General features: G+C 45.4%; 2 protein-coding genes across 2 annotated transcripts in view; both read right to left on the reverse strand.

Annotated features, from left to right (window-relative positions):
• The window catches only part of LOC143989634 (uncharacterized), a 566499-nt gene that overhangs the window by 323017 nt on the left and 221072 nt on the right, over window positions 1-22410 (reverse strand). The window lies entirely within an intron of this gene.
• Window positions 1-22410, reverse strand: part of LOC143989541 (NACHT, LRR and PYD domains-containing protein 3-like) — a 106040-nt gene that overhangs the window by 34326 nt on the left and 49304 nt on the right. The window contains exons 4-5 of the mRNA XM_077489701.1: window positions 16729-16767; window positions 853-2569 (exon numbers count right to left, since the gene is read on the reverse strand). Of these exons, the coding sequence (XP_077345827.1) occupies window positions 853-2569; window positions 16729-16767 (1756 nt within the window). The remainder of the gene's footprint in view (window positions 1-852; window positions 2570-16728; window positions 16768-22410) is intronic.

Genomic DNA, 22410 nt, shown 5'->3' on the forward strand with positions numbered 1-22410 from the left:
GCACTTTAGATTTTGAACGTTTTAGTCCCATAGACTTTAATGGGGTTTTAAAGTTCACACGAAATTTGCTATATACTAGCTCCATCGAATCTTCTTTATACAGTGGAGTGGAGAGATAGATCTGGGTGTCGTCAGCGTAGAGGTGGTATTGGAAGCCATGGGAGGTTATCAACTGGCCCAGGGAAGAAGTATAGGGTGAGAATAGGAGGGGCCCATGGACGGAGCCTTGGGGTACTCCTACAGAAAGAGAAATAGCTGGACTTGTAAGTGACAGTAATTGTGAGGGGACAGTGTCCAGAGGACAGGTGGGGAGGTGGGCCATGGAGAGGAGTTTATCAACTTCATCGATGGTAACTGGGCAGAAGGAGGAGAGTATTGAGTGTGGTGTTGAACCTGATGTGTTGGGTAGTGGAGGAAGTTGAAGTCTGGATATCTCCTCGTGACATTTTACATACATTACGCACATTGATGGGAATTTTTAAGACTTCTGTACAAATTCTAAAACATTCACACAGGTTTTTTTTAATAAATAGACCATCTTTTTATTCTCCAAATCTTCTGCATTAAGAAAATGTAGAGTTTTGGGGATTTTTGTAACTTTTGGTAAAATGTTATCATGTGTGTGATAAATGGAATAATTGGGTGTCAGTAAAAGGGTTAATATGATGTAAATGATGCGATTGTGTAGAAGGTGATATGTGGAGAACCATCATTTAGGGCTAAGGAAAGCATGAGTTCCCAGGACTTCTAACAAGTGTGTTAGATGGAGAATATGTCTGATAATCACTGTTATACTGTAGGCAGGTTTCTGCCCATTCTCTGAATTCAGTTAGGATCCTCACACTCACTTACATGACCTCTGGACACCTGTGTAGTAATGGAGATAGAGTTTTCTGGCACTCTGGACCCACAGTGAGAAATCCAAAATATAAAGACTGAAAACTTTCTCTCTTCAAAGTCTTGAAGCAATAGTTCAGCTGCTTGGAATAATTACTATCCATCCACAAGTGACCAGTATGTGAGCCGTGTAGCATCAAACTTGAACAACCAGACATGGCGCTCCTAATGAAGTCCTCATCCTGAGTCTCATACAGACAGAAGATGATATGAGTATGGAAAATCGGATTAATGTACTTCATGGCCCATTTTCTCATTGCGGGTCTGGCTCGGAGTGAGATGTTGATTCCTGTGCTCTCTGAGAATGTCTTCACCTGATTTTCATTTAAGAGACCAAACAAGAATTGTAAAGTTAATGCTAAATGTGGGTAAGGTGAACTGAAGTCATATAGTGATTTCCCTTTACAGATCTTTGGGAGGAAAGTAAGTTTCATAAATCCAAACCAATTATCCAGCCCATAATAGAGAGCAGCAAGGAACTCCTGTACACTCAGGTGGATGAAGCTATAGCAGGTCTGGGTGCGGACCTCCCAATGAAAGATGTTCTCATTCAGGAATACAGACTCCACCTCATCCAGAGAAAGTCCATGTTTTTCTAGATCTTTCTTCTCAAATAAGATTTGTTGGGTCAGAACTCCCTGATTGGCCAGGGCACACAACTTCTTCAGACAGGTTTGTTTCCTGTGTACAGACTGCTCCTTCTTGCTGTGATGGGTTAGTAAAACCTCCAGGTAGAGAAGGTAAATTGAAGTCATCGTATTGCACCGACCTAAAGCCAAATCTTTTCTTATTTCTTGTTTCATTACAGTGCAGATAATCCAGCATGTGATGGGGATGGCACACATGGTGTACAGAATTTCATTGGCTTTTATTATACTGAGAACCTTGTCTGCATCTTCTTTATTTACAAAGAATTTATGGACATATTCTTCTCCATCTTTTCTTGTAAATCCCTGGATTTCCACATGGCGAGAATCAGCAATGAATGTGTTAAGTCTCTCCATGGCCAGTGACCTTGTGGTGATGATCAGAGAAGATTGTGGGAGAAACTGTCCCCTGAGCAATCTTTGGAGAATTATTTCTTTGTGGGTTTCCATAGAAATGTCAAGACAATCCCCAACTTTCTCTGCCAGAGTCCACCTGAATTCATCAAACCCATCAACTATAGTGAGAAGTTTTCTCTGACTTCTAGGATCGTTCAGAATAGACACCAGGTCATCTGTAGTCAGTCTGCAGACTCTGGATAAAAGTCCCACAAGGCTTATGTTTCCAGGGATGGTGCTGATTTCTCTACAGTTCAGATAAAACACAAAGTCAAACTTGTCTTGATAGAGATCCCCAGTGGCCCAGTCCAGCATGATCTTCTTGGAGGTCATTGTTTTTCCAATCCCAGCAGGTCCATGTAAAACCACAATGTTAGGAATGAAACCATCTTCATCGGGGTCAAAGAGAGCCTGAATTGTGGTTGGAGATGTTTTCTCCAAGATCTTTAGATGTCTTCTGCCTGAACTCCTTATTTCTTGTTCTTTTTCTTCTTTATTCTGGAGTCTCTTTCTCATCAATAACTTAGTAAATCTTTTCTGTACATGAACAGTCTCCCCCATACAGGAATTATATTCTTTAATCCTCTGCAAGATCTCTTTCACCAACTCTCTGTATTCCTTTTCTAAGTCTTTATGAGAGAAAGGAGAATATATTATTCCTCATACAAACATTCAATATCTTTTATAAGATAGGGTTGGAAATATTGTATTGTATTCTAACCATAAGCAATCAAAATATAATCATAACAGAGAATATCCCATGAAAAACAGGAGGATTGTGGAAGAATCCAAACTATTTACACCCAGACTACAAAATGTTCATCCAGAGGAGATTTCATTTTTCTTTTTTTCCAATACATTTTTATTATCAAGAAGGTACAATAAAAATAAGACAGTAACAAAATGAGGCCCGGAACGGAAAAGACAGAAAAGAAAAAGTAGTGCAGGGCCGGGCATGACCATGTGTTTAGGGGAGACAATGCATGGGTTAATATGAAGATATAAGAGGGGAAGGGTCAGTGAGTAAAGTCCAAGGGGGAGTGGTAATATATAAGGAGGAGGTGGGACTGGGCTGGGGAACAGAAAGTTGTGGAGAAAGAAAGGAGGGGGCAGTTTTTGCTCTGCTCCTCCAGCATGGCTGAGATGTCACTCGGATTAGGGTCTTTATGGATGACCAGGTGAGCTGATCGAGGTTGGGAGGTGAGGGTTGCTGTGGATGCAGAGTTTGCGGCCTCTGGCACTCTGTTTTCACCAGGGCCCTCATCTGGGGCCATGCGCCAGACGAGGAGCCCTCTAGGGGGAACAATCCGGTCCCCCAGCAAAGAATAGCCAGCCGTCTGCCTGAGCAGGGTCTGGGCGGACTCCATGTCGCCAGCCCAGCTCGGTGGGCGGGGCCACGGGCCGTTATGGTGCCGCTTCCCTGCCCGTGAATCGCAGGGCTACTACCTCCTCTGCCTGCATCGCTGAGCGGGGAGGAAGGCTCGGCTAGGGAGACTTATTAGTATGGCTGTCAGGCTGCTTATACAAAAAATAAAATAAAGTTTTGTTTTTAAGGTGGCGGAGCTCCGCGGGTGGGCGTGGCCTATACGGGCGGCGCGAGATGGCACAAGATGGCGGTGGAAGGACGAGGTTGACCTTCCAGGTCACAGTATGTGAGGGAATGTGTGGAACCGTGGCAGGAGGCGGAGCTTCGGGGGTGAGACAGGCACTACAACAGATGGACTCCATGGCCCCCAGGACCTCTTTGCCTGGGAGGCTTATGACACCACCGGTCCCGGTCTAGGATGACAGGTCGGAAGGCGAGCTGGCAGTGTGCGAGGAGGAGGAGCCGCAGGAATGCGAGCCAGCGAGGCGGCTGTTGGGGTTCCAGTCAGCCCTGTAAGTCAAATAATGTCTAAGTGTTTTTTGTTTAAGTTGCATTGCAGGATTTGTTGGGGGGTTGGAAAGAGGGGTGCAATGTCGGCGGCAGTTGCTCCTCCGAGAACAGGGGTGGTGGATGCTGGCCCACAAGTGGCGGCTGGTGCGCCTGCCAGTTTGGGGACAGTGGTGCAGTGGTGAGGTTGTCAGGTAATGGTAGGATGGAGATGGTGAGGATTGCAGATGCAATAAATAAATAAATAAATAAATAAAATTTGAGATGTACGGGTGCTTTGAGGGTCCCCTGGGAACACAATTAAATAGGAGGTCCGGGATACGATTTGAAAAGGCAAAGTGTGTGGAGATCTTCTCGTTATGGCCCCCTTCAAAAAAAAAAAAGGGGGGGGATTTACATTTTAAATGTATAGGGTCATGCAGGAAGATTAAGGGAAAAAGGATGAAGGTAAGAGGAGGTACTGATTGATTTTGTGGAAGGCGGTCGCCATTATGCGATTGTCATGGGGGGGAAGAACCCGAACATGGTTCGGCGTTGTTCTGTTATATGTAGGCCATTGGTAGGTGCACATGTTAAAAAGGGGGATCTGATTGGCTACGGGATGATGAGCAGTTTAGACCGCGCAGGTCGGTATGGCCGTCTCTTAATGGGGATCAAAGGATAGCAGCTTCTGGATGCGGTTTCTGTAGTAGTAGAGGCCCCTGAAGCAGTTCCTTCGGGGGGGTATACCCCCCTCTGGATGGTCGGCCGAAAAGAAAGGAGGGTGGGTTGGCAGTGCAATGTGAGCTCCTGTCAGTTCAGTGGTTTTTGACGTTAAACACGAGTGTTAAAAGGGTATGTATTGTGGCTTCATGCGAGGACCATGTACAGGCGAGCCTAGTCACACAAGGGATGACTTTTGGAAGGGGGTGAAAAGGTTGCAGCCTTTCATAAGTAGATACGGAAATGGCGAGGCTGCTTGCCTCTGTGGTTTTTAATGGTGTCTACAGCGGGGGTGGTGCCTGAGAAGAAACCAAACAAGTTTCGCCTCGTTTCCCCACTTATCTGTCAAAAAAAAAGAGTTCTGTCATAATTCGATGAGGTGCACTGTGTCCGATACTTCACGTACACAGCTATAAGGTGGGTTAGGTGTGACGGAAAAGGGGCTCCTATGGCAAACTAGGAATCCGTGTTCCACTTGCTTACAGTTTATTCGGAGAGCTTTGGCTGCTGGATAGATGCTGGCAAGAGGAGTTTTTAACTTGGAACGATGCCTGCCCATGGGTTCCTCATTTTAGTGGGCCATGGTTAGATGTTTAGGTTTTTACCGGAGTGGGGGGGGGGGTAGAGACGTGTCGGTCCCTGATTCAATCATACATGGCTTGGACGTTTTTGTGTGTTGGGCCGACTTCCTCCGATGTGTGTGCGATTATACTTTATACATTGCAGCACATTGCAGGTAGGTTCATTAGTGCCATTGGCTGAAAAACACCGGGGGCCGACGAGGGATATTGTACTATTTTGTTCTGGCATTGTGATTGTTTCAGGGGTTACGGAGGGTCATCTGCCGGTGACCAAGTTGGAGGTACTATAGAAGGGGGTGTGGGAGGCCCAGGGACGGCGTGAGGTACAGTTGAGGACTTTGCATTCGTTGCTGGGTAAGTTCAATTTCACCTGCCGATTTTATTCCGATGAGTGGGTTTTGGCCGATGGCTGCCATCTGCTACAGTGAGGGTTTCAGGCCCGGCTAATTTAAACAGTTAAATGCGTAACATAGGAAGGGTTAGAAGGTTTGGTACGAGTGGTGGATGCAAGGTCAATGGAAAAAGAGGTCACGAACACAGCAGGGTAAACAGGTTTGGGGGAAATTTTTCTTTCAGGGGCAATAGAGTGAGGAAATTTGGCCCCAATTTTGTTGGGTGGAGAATTTTTCCAGTGGTTCCGGCTATGGAGCTGGTGTAAGGGTCATGCAGGAACCTGACACAGAGTTGAATTGTGATTATGTGGGTGTGGTTTACGTGGTCAACCACATGTCCGCGTTGTCACAACTGGTCATACGACGGCTACGCCATTTTGTGTTGCGTTAGGTGCAGTTGAACATTTTCTATATGCTATTCATCTTGCAGGCTTCGGAAACACGGGGGGCTTACTCCTTGCATCTATTTTCGGTGGGATAGGTTCCAAGAGTTAGCCGGCCACAGAAGGGAAGGAGTTCCCTACTCGGGCTGGATAGGGGAGATGGCATTGGAGTCACCACGGGAGGTAACAGGACGGTCAGCCAGTGAGTCCACATGGACGGCTTACGTGAAGGTATGAAAAGAGGGGTGGGTTGTTCGGTGCAGGAGTCTGAGGTCAAACATGGCTATGTGGGGGGTAAGGTTGTTGGTGGTACTGTGGTTCCAGAAACTTGGTAAACGGGGTCGGTATCTGCCATTGAGCGGAAACTGGTGGGTTTTTGGCTTTTGTTTAACCTGCTGTGCAGGGTGAATTGAAAAAAGGAGTTTGGGTTGGACAATTAAAAAAAAAAGGATAAAACAAATGATCAAAGGGTTAGAGGGGTGGAGGTGCTGCTGTTTGTGTTACCAGGATTCAGGGTAATAAAAATAAAAGGGATAAAACGGTTAGGGCGTTTCTAGGGTTTGGAACAGATGGCATGGGAGGCAGTTCATGTGGCACAAGGCTGGGAAGTATTGGTCGAGGTTCCAGTTTGGGTGGGTGTTCTGAAAATGCCACTGGGATGCAAGGTTGGATGGTGCAGAATACGCTTCACGGGCAGCTGTAGAAGCTGCCAGATGTGGGTTGGATGAGGCGGCGGTAAGGAGGAATGGTAGGTGGGAAGCAAAGCGTTTACGCACTTACCTATGCCTTCATGTGGTGGTGGAATAAATAAAAAAAAAAACACGAGTGGGGGAGTAGTCTGTACATACAAGCGGTGTTGTTTGTGGTATGGGGTACATTGGTTTACTTTAAAGTTGGTGCTGCCTTTGTTTGGCGTTTTTTTTTGTTTTTTTTCGTCCAGATGGAGGACTTATACGCCTTGTCTGGATTTTCTTTGTTATCTGTATGTTTGTTGGGGGGCCAGGAGAGCAGATGCGAGATCGGTTGGCAGACAGTTGGGTAGTTAGAGGAGGGAGGCATGTGTTCACTGGCTAGGTGTATGGGGGTTGAGTTGGAGCAAGGTGATATGGGAAGTGGAATGTTAGGCGCGGCGGGATAAACCCCCGGCTGTCTGGGTTATGCATGCAAGGGGTAATGCTTTTGGGTTCAAATGATCAGAGAGCTGATCTCGGACGTTAAGTCAGATATTTTGTGACTCAGAATGGGGGTCCTGGTGATCAGGCAAGTAGAGGTGGAAACTAATGTGGGCCTGTAATTGAGGGTGTTAGAATACACCTCTAGGTAGTGGGGATTGTTTTCAGGGCTCTGGGGCTGCAAGATGGGATCCAGCGGGCCCCGGGGGTGTGTCATCCTTGCGGGCTGTGGCAGTGTTTTGTTGGTCTTTGACGGTGGCAGTAAACATATGTGATGGAAAGGGGTGGGGGGCTCATCGGTAGTATGTGCCCCTCCGGTGTATTCCAGCGAAAGGTTAGCTGGAATACTGTAATGGTTGCACTGCGGGAAGGGGGTTGTCTCCGAGCTGATTATCCACTGGAGGCCTATCGTGTGGAAAAAGGTCCCGCAGTGTATTGGTGGAATATGTGTTGGAGTTCGGGGGTGCCGTCAAAGACCAACAGACTGGAGTTAAACAAGTTGTTACGGAGGTGATATTTTGGTATATATTTGATATTGGAGTTATTTATATGGTGTGAATAATAAATAGGCTGCTAGGGCCATTTATACTCCAAAATTAAGGTGTGGTCTCATCATTTTAGAAGGGTAAGAAATGGGGATGTTGGAGTGCAAGTGGTATAGCAGTAAGAGGCAAGTTGGGTACCTCTGAACTACACTGGTCATGTCAGAATAGACAAAATAGACAGAATCCCACTCCAATGACCCATATCAAAAGCGGGGTGCCAGTGAGAGCACAATATCTTGTACATCCAAACATCTAGACAAATGGAATCCCTTAAGCTAAAGCAATGATGTGAAAGTTATAAAACAGCGACAGCAAAAACACTTAAATGGCAAAGCAGATAATGGACTCAGTGGGGGGAATTTCTAGGTATAAAATAATGGTCATCGCCGTTCCCGGGAAATTAGGTAAAACTTATTTTGCCCATAGTGACTAAGTTACCAGGAGTTGGGGAGGACCCAAAAGAACGAGATAAAAGGAGAACCGAGTATCAAAATGAAAAACAAAAACACTTGAAAACTTAGGCCGCGTACACACGCGGGGACTGTTCGCCCAACTTTGTCCGCTGAACAGTGTTTCGGCGGACAGTCCGCTCGTGTGTGGGCTTTCAGCGGACAGTTTCAGCGAACAGTCTGCTGAACAAAGTTTTTCGGAAATTCCGAAAAACTGTCCGCTGAAACTTTGTTTCAGCGAACAGTCCCCTCGTGTGTAGGCTTGTTCGTCAAACTAAGTTCCGCGCATGCTCAGAAAGGATTTACACGCCGAAAGTTGTATTGCAGTGTATAGGAAGTCGTATTTTTCGTCCCGTTGTACGTGCCGTTCACGTCATCGCGCACGGTTTCAGCGGACTGTTCGTTCGTCGTGTGTGGGCAAGTCCGTCCATGCTAATTTTGAGCGGACTGTTCGCTGAAACTGTTTGACGGACAAAGTTGGGCGAACAGTCCCCGCGTGTGTACGCGGCCTTACTGTCTACGATAAGAGTGTCAGTGTAGATTATGGATGGCCACTATATGGGCTATGACAGTAAGTAGGGAGCAAGGAAAAACCAAATGTAAAGACCTCCAGTAGAATGTGCCATTAGATCCAATTTGCTGTATACTGGGAGTTCTGGAGGAGGTGGTACCCGAGGAAATGGTCAGGATTGCACTTTCTCGGGCTCTATTTCAGGCTCAAACTCATTTTGATGGGATGGAAATTGATCTCAATGCCCACAGTTGCGTCGTGGATAGTGATGGCCGAACGGTTCGCCCGGCGGTCGTTTCGCGGCGAATTTCAGCCGTTCGCGGTCCGCTCGTTCGCTCGACTATTGGTGTTGTTCGCCCCGGCGGACTTACGTGTTTAATGTGTAAAAGAACTTTGACCTATGATGACACATCCATCATGGGGTACAGGACAGCCAATTGAGACATGACAGCACATGGACACTTGGACATTCCCCCTAACTTATAAATACACCCGATCCGGTGGCCATTTTACATTCTTTCTTCTGTCACTATAGGGAGAGGTTGCTGTGTGGAGTAGGGAGAGATAAATCGCTAGCTATTTGGTACACAAAAGTTCTTTTCAGGACTGGTATAGGTGTTAGGTGTATATAGTCAAAAAATACTAAATTTAAAACCATGTCTTACTTTAAGAAAACAGACAGGAATTCCTTCATACCCATAGGCAGTTGCCATCATGATTCATGGCTAAATTCGATCCCCAAAAGTCAATTTATACGAATGAGGAGGAATTGTTCTAACATTGAGGACTTTAGATTGCAGGCTAATATCCTGAAAGGGAGATTAGGAAACAAGGGGTATGATGTTGAGTCTATGGATGCAACTATAGAACAAATAGCTGAGGTTGATAGAATCTCCCTGTTGAAGGCTGGTCCAGGTAAGGAAAGGAAAAAGTCTATCATCCCTTTCGTTACAACTTTTTCTACCCAACATTATCTGGTTAGAAAGATGCTTTGTAAACACTGGTATCTTCTATCAAACGATAGAATTATCCGTACTTTCCTTCCAGCAAATCCAGAAATTATTTTTAGAGGGGTTCCTTCCTTGAGACATAGGTTGGCCCCTAATGTAATAGACCCCCCTACCAAGAAGGTTTCTTTCTTTCAACAATTAACTGGATACCATCAGTGCCGACGGTGCCAGATTTGTACACTAAATAAGAGCAAAAAGAAGAAAACTGAATCATTTGTTGCTACTAGTACCCAAAAGGAATACAAAATCGATTCTTTCATAACATGTAACTCTAAGGGTGTAGTATACCTCCTGCAATGTCCATGCGGGCTCCAGTATATAGGGAGAACCAAGCGAGCCATGCAGGTCCGCTTGGGGGAACATATTACAAACATTAAGAATGGATATAAATTCCATTCAATGTCCAAGCATTATGATTTGCATCATGGCCGTAATCCAGCAAATACATTATTTTTAGGTATAGACAAGTATAACGCGCATTGGAGAGGTAGTTCCCTGGTGCGCAACTTGTCCAGATTAGAAATGATGTGGGTACACAAAATACAATGTTATACACCGTATGGCCTCAATGTAGACGTTGATGTGAATGCTTTCATTGACAACAGTTAGAATTCTTTTTGTGAACCATTTTCGAGTTCCTGGTCTGGATCCATTAATTCATTTTTGAAGTCATTTTGATAGGCGATTTTGTTTATAACACTCTTTATTAACATCAGTGTCGTTGTAACATACGGTTTATTAGGTGATAGTCGCTGTTTCCACTTAACTCATTTTGCCTTTAGGGAGGTGGTGGTACGGGAGATTTTTACAACTTTTTTGAAATCAGTGCATTGACTATAATTCAAATATGCACGTCCCTTGGGATATAGGGTACTGACCCCTATAATTCAATTTATAAGGCGATAGTCGCCGTTTCCACTTAACTCATTTTGCCTTTAGGGAAGTGGTGGTACGGGAGACTTTTACAACTTTTTTGAAATCAGTGCATTGACTGTAATTCAAATATGCACGTCCCTTGGGATATAGGGTACTGACCCCGGGGTGTGGTTAGACCCATCGGAGGGACCTCGGTATGACATCTGAGATGGGTCTGGTCATCCCTGGGTTTATTCACTTAGGGGGAGTAATGGTTAAACATATAAATACTATTCCTCCCTCTAGGATGGGGTTAAGTAATACCAACATCCGTATGGATGTAATAATATACTTTGTTTATATGAAGTAAAGAAAAGCCCTATATTTTTTTTTGGTAATTGTGATAGTGGCAATTGGGGGGGGGTGTTCTGACTCCTTTTATTTATTATATATATGGTTATTTAGATATCCATTTAATATACAGTTTAAGACAAGAATTCATCTTTATTTTTATTCATTCATTTTTTAATAAGTTCCCGATAGTGGTATATTTTTGATTATACCCCTAGATGAGGAACGTTTTTTAATATAGGTTGTGGATTTTTATCCATTTTATTGGTTGTATGGACTGGTGTAACAATCTAATTACTGGTCTTAATACATGCCCCTTATTTAGTTAGGAAGTATGTGATCGTTAAATAACTTGCGCATGGGGAATTTGCGCGTTCGGATACAGACACCTCTGTTGATGAATTAAACAAACAAATTGGTTCCTTAGGGCCGGTTCACACTGCGACGCGAGGCGAGGCGACACGGCTCGCCTCGCCTCGCTCCCGCAAGTCGCCCCCATTCAGTACTATGGAACCGTTCTGAGAGGAGCGACTCAGAAAAAAGGTTCCTGTACTACTTCGGGGCGACTTCGGGGGCGACTTGCATTGACTTCTATGCAGAAGTCCTCTGCAAGTCGCCGCTGAGGTCCCCGCAAGTCGCGGCGAGGTAAGTCGGAGACGCCTCGCCGCGGCTCGCTGTGTGAACCGGCCCTTAGGTATATTGTTCCTATGTAGGTGTAAACTTGCTATTTTTGTTTGGGAAACAAAGGGTTCCTTTCCCTTTGGAACAGGTGATGATCTAGTATGGGCAGATTGCCCTATTCTAAGATGGCGAATTGGGAACTGTGACCAGGAGCTCGGAAATGGGCGGTTACAATCACCAGTGAGTACTTATGGCGGTGGGTCAGCATGCCGCTCGTACCCCAGGAAGAAGTCACTTTTGACGAAACGACGTAGGGTGAGCGGCGTGCTGACGTCACCGCATTTCCACGTTAATCCGGAAGGGCCGGCTCGTTTTTTATACGCTATACGCTTATACTCTGCTGGGAATTCGTGAGTTGTTACTTTACTTTTTATATTTTAATAAATCTTTACGGAATTATGCTATGGGAGCTTTTTTTCTTCTCTCTTTGCCATACTAAATGATTGTGGTGGAACGAGATATACCATAAAGAGGGAGCAGATAGATTGGTGTTACCAACAGAGCCCAGTGTGGGGACCAGGAACGTAACATTTTACAAGCCCGTATGATCTCCTTAAAAAGAGATCTTGACAGCTGGTAAGCCTCCTCTAATTTGGTGGTGGATAATCTCTTTCTACTCTGGGTGCACCTGCTACGTGTGTAAAGGGTGGTTTTTGAGAGTCACCGAAAATGGACTAAGATTCAGCATCCTATCCATCTTTCCTTTTCTTTGGACTGCTTATATGCCTGGAAATCATTACTTTGGCACTATTTTTGCATGTTTTTGGGATTTTTTGTAAATTAGAAAAATTATGTCACTTTATAATTTTGTTTTATAAGTTTTAGCGCAGCCATATTTTTTGATTGTTGTATATTGTGTGTGTCTCGCATTGGGTTGCAGCAAAAACTTACTACTGTCAGTATTAACACTAATATCAAGTTTTTGTTTTATTTACACTTGATTTTTTCATATATATTTGTCTAGCACTTTGTTTAGACCAGCGCTGTTTTTCGAAGGTTTTATAGTTAGGTGTATATAGGTTTGCTGTGCTACTGATTGTTGCAGCAGCCTGAGTGTCTTTTGTCAGTTTAGAGAAAGGGACAGGACGGTGTGTGCTACAGGGAGAGTCGGTTTAGTCATCATCATCATCATCATCATCATCATTAGCTGTTACTATCAGGTCCACAAAAGAGCTATTCCAGTAACCACTAATCCTTCCAGTCTCCTCTTTTTTGCCACTTTGTATAGGGACAGGAAGGAAGCAGTGTGTCAGGCAGTGAGGGTCAGTTTAAAGAGTTGCTCTTACTATTAGTTCCACAAAGGTTCTTTTCAGGACTGGTATCAGTGGTATGGTAATAGGCTTGTACACGTATAATATTCTTTCTTCCAAATATAGAAAGAATATTATACTTGACTGCTGCCCTTTTGCTGCAGTCTGCTAATCATTCACAACTCACTTGTTCCACAAAGCTCTTTATCAGGACTGGTAACTTGGTCTGTGTAGGGTGCTACAGTACATAGGGTTGAGTGAGGTACAGTCTGCTGTTCTGTAAGGACCGCTATCAGTCCACAATAGATAGGGTTGAGGTGCACCACTGCTGACCGCTGCCCTATACTGCAGCAGTCCTTCATTGGTATAGGGACTGACGTACAGTCTGCTAATCACTAACACACAACCTGCTTGGTCCACAAAAGTTCCTATAAGGACTGGTAACTTGGTCTAGGGTGCTACAGTACATAGGGTTGAGTGCGGTACAGTCTGCTGTTCTGTAAGGACCGCTATCGGTCCACAATAGATAGGGTTGAGGTGCACCACTGCTGACCGCTGCCCTATACTGCAGCAGTCCTTCATTGGTATAGGGACTGACGTACAGTCTGCTAATCACTAACACACAACCTGCTTGGTCCACAAAAGTTCCTATAAGGACTGGTAACTTGGTCTAGGGTGCTACAGTACATAGGGTTGAGTGCGGTACAGTCTGCTGTTCTGTAAGGACCGCTATCGGTCCACAATAGATAGGGTTGAGGTGCACCACTGCTGACCGCTGCCCTATACTGCAGCAGTCCTTCATTGGTATAGGGACTGACGTACAGTCTGCTAATCACTAACACACAACCTGCTTGGTCCACAAAAGTTCCTATAAGGACTGGTAACTTGGTCTAGGGTGCTACAGTACATAGGGTTGAGTGCGGTACAGTCTGCTGTTCTGTAAGGACCGCTATCGGTCCACAATAGATAGGGTTGAGGTGCACCACTGCTGACCGCTGCCCTATACTGCAGCAGTCCTTCATTGGTATAGGGACTGACGTACAGTCTGCTAATCACTAACACACAACCTGCTTGGTCCACAAAAATTCTTATAAAGGACTGGCAACTTGGTCTAGGGTGCTACAGTACATAGGGTTGAGTGAGGTACAGTCTGCTATTCTATAAGGACTGTTATCGGTCCACAATACATAGGGTTTAGGTGCACTACCTTCTTTCTTTCTTCATTTGGCTCACTTCCTTGTCACAAAAAAGCACACCGTACTATATGCCCCTACCCTCCTCTTTGAAGAGGTTGAGCGGTGTCATATTTCTACTGGGGCTGCTTATGATATCCCTGTGCTGTGCTGACTTCCTCCTGGGGGTTCTTATTATGAGGGGATCACACCATCCCTGTGCTGTGCTGTGCTGACTTCCTCCTGGGGGTTCTTATTATGAGGGGATCACACCATCCCTGTGCTGTGCTGACTTCCTCCTGGGGGTTCTTATTATGAGGGGATCACACCATCCCTGTGCTGTGCTGACTTTCTCCTGGGGGTTCTTATTATGAGGGGATCACACCATCCCTGTGCTGTGCTGACTTCCTCCTGGGGGTTCTTATTATGAGGGGATCACACCATCCCTGTGCTGTGCTGAGTTTCTCCTGGGCCTGCTTATTATGAGGGGATCACACCATCCCTGTGCTGTGCTGACTTCCTCCTGGGGGTTCTTATTATGAGGGGATCACACCATCCCTGTGCTGTGCTGACTTCCTCCTGGGGCTGCTTACGGTGCTGCTGTCAGTGCTGTATATCACGGTGCTGGTGTGAGTGCTTAATGTCACGGTGCTGCTGTTAGTGCTGTACATCACGGTGCTGATGTCAGTGCTTAATGTCACGCTTCTGATGTCAGTACTCTCTATCACGGTGCTGCTGTCAGTGCTGTATATCACTGTGCTGATGTCAGTGCTGTATGTCACGCTTCTGATGTCAGTGCTCTCTATCACGATGCTGCTGTCAGTGCTGTATATCACGGTGCTGATGTCAGTGCTGTATGTCACGCTGCTGATGTCAGTGCTCTCTATCACGGTGCTGCTGTCAGTGCTGTATATCACGGTGCTGCTGTCAGTGCTGTATATCACGGTGCTGATATCAGTGCTGTATGTCACGCTTCTGATGTCAGTGCCCTCTATCACGGTGCTGCTGTCAGTGCTGTATATCACGGTGCTGATGTCAGTGCTTAATGTCACGCTTCTGATGCCAGTACTCTCTATCACGGTGCTGCTGTCAGTGCTGTATATCACGGTGCTGATGTCAGTGCTTTATGTCACGCTGCTGATGTCAGTGCCCTCTATCACGGTGCTGTTGTCAGATGCCTCTATCACGGTGCATGTGTCATTGCTGTATGTCACGCTGCTGGTGATCATCTCCTGCACCCTCTTCTTTGCCTACCCTGGTCCCTGACCTTCCCTCTCCTCCATTGCCTTCATGCGCTCCACATTCCTGAATTGTCAGAACAATTTCCCATATAAAAAAAGAATGCTTGTAGTTATCGATCCCAAATTCACCTCATACATGTATTATGTCATTGGCCATGTGGTGGGACTATGTTTGCCCAGCTAATAATTATCTTGTGGCTGCAAATTTGACCTAAAGGTTTGCGAAGTTCGCCTCCCATTGAAGTCAATGGGGCCCGCCGCGAACGTTCGGTTTCGCGAACGGTCGGCCTCGTTCGCGGTCCGCATTCGCGAAACGTCCCGTCGGAAGTTCGTCCATCACTAGTCGTGGATAACACACATGGGGAATACTCTAGTTATGGAACAATACACTTATCAACATAGGGGGAGCCCATGTAGGTTTGAGAGAATATGGTCACCATGGCTGGATACACCTGGACTGAGCCCCAGAGAGCCGGTAATGTCCAGACTGCTATGCCATACAGGGTGATTCTGACTAGCTTGTGGTACTCAATATCAAATGCATTGTATCGTCGAGCTGTGACTGTGAGCAATATGCTTTTGAATGTTACTGGTGCAATGATAACTATGAATTGTAAATGTTGCTATTCCCATTGCAATGTATGTACATTGGAAGCTGTTTATTTATTTCTTAATTGTTAAAGATGGACGCTGTTTATTATGTTTAATAAAGCTTTTTCTGATTAAAAAAAAAGACCTCCAGTAGGTCATCGGCCAGCAACTCAAAAGGGGCATAGTATACTTGGCTTTAGTGAGACATAAAAAAAAATTCTGATGTGGAAGGGCTCAGGGAGAACTACCCCATACTGACATTTGTAGGATCCAAGAGAGAAAAGGAAGACAGGGAAAAAAGCAAGAAGCAAGGACAGGCGAAAGGCAGAGAGAGGAAGAAACAGGTGAACTAACTGAAGCGCCTTGGAGCTAATGGGATTGTAGGGAAAATAAAAAAAGGAAAAGGTGAGGGAAAGACTAATGGAACAAGAGATTTATGCATATAATTCACCCAAAGCTCCCAAATAGTCTCAAATGTACACGTTGTGTCTAGGAATGTGCCGACCATCTTCTCCTGCATCATAATTTTGGAAATTTTGCCATGATAAAGTAAGCACAAGGTTGTTTCCAAGCCCTAGCTGTTGTTCATTTCGTCCCAATCAGGATAAACAGGACAAGGCATTGCACACTACTAGACTACTATATAGAAGCAGTGTCAAATGGAAAATTGAGCAGAGCAATGTGAGGGGACTTAGGGATAGAAAGGCCACTGACCTTGTGAAGCACACAAGATTTTATTCCACAATCCCCTGATTTTAGGGCATTCCCACCATATATGTGCCATTATGCTTACAGCCTTGGAAACAGAGGGGGGAGGCTAAAGGATAACATTTGGTAAGTCTAAATAGGATGAGCTACCACCTCATCTTGACTTTCAAGTTAGCTTCCACAAGGGGGATGTTTAGAATCCCGTTGGAGGTACGAACCACAGACCTGTGCCATTCCTTAAGCTCCCATTCCCGAGAAAGATCCTTCTCCCATTCTAGCATACAGAATAGATTTCATATCAGACATGAATGTCCTACTAACCTGATAATCTTTTGTCGTGGGCCACCTTCTTCAGTTTGGCTGAAAAAAATTATTAGGTAAGTGATTAGTCCTGACAAAGCTTTGAAATGTATAATAATAACAAAGAGAGTTATTAGTGAAACAGGTACTTCTGGACACCACAATCCCCCAAACCTCTGGGGATGGGAACCTCACTGGGTGTCTCGTAAGACCCAGAACATTTTAGTGAAGTTATTGTGTTGGGGGGGATCAGAAGTAACCCAAAACCCCCTTGTATGATTTTAAATGAGCTCACTTGGAAATTGGAGCATTGGCTCCTCATTTCTACTGGAGGTTTAGATGGATACACTGAGCAACATTCTGGATGAAAAAGGACACAAGTCCATCTAGTTCAACCAATTAAAGGGAAAAATAAACAAATAAAAAAATAAAATGTGATCCAAACCTATATACACAATCCTATACCCACAGTTGTGGAAGGCAAAAAAACAAAACACCAGCAAATCATGATCCAATTTGCTCCAACAGGGGAAAAAAAATCATTCCTGATCCCCCAAGAGTCCCCAATCGGATATTCCCTGGATCAACTGTACCTATAAATGTTAGAAATAAGTGTGTAAATCCATGCTAGGTCACCAGTAATTAAACAACAAACAGCCATGTGTGCAACTGTAATACCAAACCATAACATCAATAAGAAAAAAGCAGCACTAAAAATATAAGTAGAAAATGTGCTATAAACTTAATTAGAAAATAAAAAGTGCAAATAATACTGTGAAGAAGACTCTTGCCACAAACTCAGTTTTTTAACCACTTTCAGACCGGACCATTTTGCTGGTAAATGACCAGAGGTCTTTTTACAATTTGGCACTGCGCTGCTTTAACTGGTAATTGCGCGGTCATGCAATGTTGTACCCAAACAAAATTTGCGTCCTTTTCTTCCCACAAATAGAGCTTTCTTTTGATGGTATTTGATTGCCTCTGCGATTTTTATTTTTTGCGATATAAATGTAAAAAGACCGCAAATTTTGAAAAAAAATGATATTTTCTACTTTTTGTTATTAGAAAAATCCAATAAACTCAATTTTAGTCATACATTTAGGCCAAAATGTATTCAGCCACATGTCTTTGGTAAAAAAAAAGTCAATAATTGTATATTTATTGGTTTGCGCAAAAGTTGTCACATCTACAAACTAAGGTACGTTTTCTGGAATTTACGCAGCTTTTAGTTTACGACTGCCTATCTCATTTCTTGAGGTGCTAAAATGGCAGGGCAGTACAAAACCCCCCCAAATGACCCCATTTTGGAAAGTAGACCCCCTAAGGAAATTGATAAGAGGCATGTTGAGCCCATTGAATATTTTATTTTTTTGCCTCAAGCGATTGAATAATGACAAAAAAAAAATTTTTATTTTTTTTTTACACAAAGTTGTCACTAAATGATATATTGCTCACGCATGCCATGGGCATATGTGAAATGACACCCCAAAATAAATTCTGCTGCTTCTCCTGAGTACGGGGATACCACATATGTGGGACTTTTTGGGAGCCTAGCCGCGTACGGGGCCCCGAAAACCAAGCACCGCCTTCAGGCTTTGTAAGGGCGTAAATTTTTGATTTCACTTCTCACTACCTATTACAGTTTTGAAGGCCATAAAATGCCAAGATGGCACAAAACCCCCACAAATGACCCCATTTTAGAAAGTAGACACCCCAAGCTATTTGCTGAGAGGCATGTTGAGTCCATGGAATATTTTATATTTTGCCACAAGTTGCGGAAAAATTACAAACTTTAATTTTTTTTTCACAAAGTTGTCACTAAATGATATATTGCTCACGCATGCCATGGGCATATGTGAAATGACACCCCAAAATAAATTCTGCTGCTTCTCCTGAGTACGGGGATACCACATGTGTGGGATTTTTTGGGAGCCTAGCCGCGTACGGGGCCCCGAAAACCAAGAACCGCCTTCAGGTTTTCTAAGGGCGTAAATATTTGACTTCACTTCTCACTACCTATTACAGTTTTGAAGGCCATAAAATGCCAAGATGGCACAAAACCCCCACAAATGACCCCATTTTAGAAAGTAGACACCCCAAGCTATTTGCTGAGAGGCATGTTGAGTCCATGGAATATTTTATATTTTGCCACAAGTTGCGGGAAAATTACAAACTTTTTTTTTTTTTTTTCACAAAGTTGTCACTAAATGATATATTGCTCACGCATGCCATGGGCATATGTGAAATGACACCCCAAAATAAATTCTGCTGCTTCTCCTGAGTACGGGGATACCACATATGTGGGACTTTTTGGGAGCCTAGCCACGTACGGGGCCCCGAAAACCAAGCACCGCCTTCAGGCTTTCTAAGGGCGTTACAGTTTTGAAGGCCATAAAATGCCAAGATGGCACAAACCCCCCCCAAATGACCCCATTTTGGAAAGTAGACACCCCTAAATTTAGGGGTACACTAGTGAGACTAGGTAATAAATGGCGGGTGCCCTGAAACTATAAAAAAAATAACTAACCAACCAGCGTCACCTGTAACAGTTATATGGTGATCACTGGTGAAAGGGTTAACTAGGGGGCAATCAGGGGGCTTTATGCGGTAGTATATGGGGGTCCCTGGCGCTATAAAAAGCTGCGGCGAACCTAAATACCTACCTGCCTAACTAGCGTCACCTGTGATACTAATACAGCGATCAGAAAAATGATCGCTTATTAGGCTGGGTTCACACTGGAGCGATGTGGAAACGCCATGAATGCGCGGCGGGTTCCCGCATCGCATGCCTCCTGGCGGCAGTTCACACTGCCCTATGCGAACTGCTGGGAGTGTCAGTGAAATGTTAATGACACCCCCAGATCAGTTCGCATATCGCAGTGCGATCTGCAAACTCGGATCGCATGGTGTGAACACCCATGCGATCCGATTCTGCTGCGGACCAAAAAAAGGGTCCCGTGCGAGTTTGCGGCGGGTGCGGCGAGTGCGGCGGGTGCGATACGAATTCAGCCATACTATCTGTATGGCTGAACTCGAATCGCACAGAGATCGGATGTGATTTGCACTGCAGTGCGGTGCGAATCACATTCGTTCTCATAAACTGCTGCAATGTGAATCCAGCCTTAGTGACACTGGTGACGGGGGGTGATCACGGGGTTAAACCTTTATTGGGGGGGTTAGGGGGGTACATTAGAACTAAAGGGGGCTAACCCTAACTGCCCTAACAGTTATTACAGTCACAAATGACACCAATGCAAAAAAAATAAAAAATTACATTGGTGTCACTGTGACTGGGGGGCAGGGGTAATTGGGGGGGTGATCGGGGGGGTGTGAGTGTGCCTGGCATGTTCTACTGTAAAGTGTCGTGTTGGTGCAACTCACCGATCCTCTCTCCTCGGTGTCGGAACGAAAAATACCGACACGGAGGAGAGATTACATCACTTCCTCTCCTGTGTTTACATTGCAGGAGAGGAAGTGATGTCACGAAGACTTTCTATTCGTCGGGAGCGATCGCGAGGGGGTGGCCATGAATGAATGGCCGCCCCCTCATCCCGGATCGTTCCCGAACGAATACCGACCGCCGCGGGCACCGGGCGGGGGCCCGATCGGGCCCCCGACCCGCGGGAAGGCAGGGACGTACATGTACGCCCATATGCCTGCCCGTGCCATTCTGTCGACGTACATCGTCGTGCGCCGGTCGGGAAGTGGTTAATAGAAGGAGCTTTGCTTCCTCTCTGGCTAGGAAAAAAACTAGAGAGGAAGCAAAGCTCCTTTCATCTAAAATTTTAGTTTGTGATAATCGTCTCTTCACTGGATGTCAGCCCATGGGATTCTATCATAAGTGAGTTTGACCATTATATTTTGGGTTTACTAGATCTATGTGTGCATTGGCCTCATATATATATATATATATTGTAGACATGTCACTGGAGAAGTGATCGAGAGGGTGTACATCTCACCTAGGTTGCTACACAGTGTGAGATGGTAAATCCAGGATGGATCAGTTTCTCAGCAGCGATATGCTGCTGAGTTGTTATTTAATTTTTGCCGGGCCTGGGTTTATATGGAATGGCAGGTAGGTTTGGTAGAGGGACCTGTCATTCCACATCCCCCGATCCAGTTCTGGGTTTGGGATCAGGTGAGCTTGGATCCTAATTAGCCTGGGAAGCTAAAGGCTCTGTAGGGTCTGCAGGTGATTGCTTCTCAGCCAGGGAATGAACAATCTGTGTGTTGAAGGAAGCTGCAAGCACAGCCACTGCTGGAGCTAAAACTCACCCTGCGATATCCAGGCGAAAGACGCTGTGTTTGTAAGTGTCAGATAGGTGAGCAGAACCTGTTAGTAAGCGCCCAGCCGGGCTAGGACTTTTATTTTTGTTGTACTTAGAAAGCACGGTGTTGCTGTATATTTTGTTTGCTGGACTGTTTGTACCACGAATAAACGCCAAGATCTGCTTTATCAAATTCCAAGTCTGCTGTGAACTGTGTCCAAACACACCCTACCCCGGGAAGATCCCTTACAATTGGTGGAGAATGCGGGCAACGCGGTTGCTAGGGGCAACGGTGTGGACAGACTTGGCTACAGCTGCTGATGTCCTGGGTGAAAGCTGCAACTACACTCCAAAAACAGTCCAGCAACATGGAGGAGATGCTGAAGCAGTTTATGCAAGTGAGTTTGCAACAACAGCAGGCTCAGACAGAGGCCAATAGACGACATGAACAGTCCATGGCTGAACAACAGCAGATGATGGCTGCACAACAGCAGGCGCAGACAGAGGCCAATAGACGACATGAACAGTCCATGGCTGCACAACAGCAGATGATGGCTGCACAACAGCGGATGCATAAGGAAGAGTTGCAAGCTTTGCGCCAAAGCCAACAACAACTTATCGAGCACCTGATAGTAAATCGAGAGGCGCCTGTGGTTGCTAATCCACCCACAATGGAGGGAGCCGCTCCAGAGATTTTTTCTGGGAGAAGGACTGTGCAGAAAGCGCTGCAAAAGATGACTGCTGAGGACGATGTTGAGGCCTATCTAACAGTATTTGAGCGCGTGGCTGAGCGAGAGAAGTTACCAGCCGCTGAGTGGGCAGAGGTAATTGCGCCCTATTTAACAGGTGAACCTCAAAAGGCCTACTATGACCTCAGTGAGCAAGAGGTTAAGGACTATACTCGGCTAAAAGAGGAGATGCTTGCCCGACTAGGAGTTACTACTGCAGTCCGTGCCCGGAGGGTACGCAACTGGAGCTACAGTCTGGACAAATCAGCGAGGTCCCAGATGTATGACCTAATCCATTTGGCAAGAAAGTGGTTGGAGCCAGACACTTCTACTCCTGCACAAATCCTAGAGAAGGTCGTGATGGATCGCTACCTCCGAGCCCTTCCTACTGACTTGCAACGCTGGGTGGGACAAGGTGATCCTAAGAATGCAAACGAACTTGTCAACCTTGTGGAGAGGTTCCAGGCGACTGAGGACTACCTCCGTGATGTTCCTGCAGCATCTTCACCTCCCCGGAGCGCCAGATCTGTGCCGTCAGCTGGTAAGAGACTTCCATCTATTGGGGGAGTGTGGAGGGGTGATGATGGGGGGAAAAGGGCTCAAGTGGTGTCTCAGGGACAAAAGACTGGTGATGGTCCCGGGTGGCTAAGGGGCTCTGAAAAGGACTCCTTGCCAAAGAGACCAGGCCCTATCCAGTGTTGGAGATG

Source organism: Lithobates pipiens, unplaced genomic scaffold (genome assembly GCF_037356315.1).
Source record: "Lithobates pipiens isolate NorthernLeopardFrog02 unplaced genomic scaffold, aLitPip1_a1.2 Scaffold_18, whole genome shotgun sequence".
NCBI lineage: Eukaryota > Metazoa > Chordata > Amphibia > Anura > Ranidae > Lithobates > Lithobates pipiens.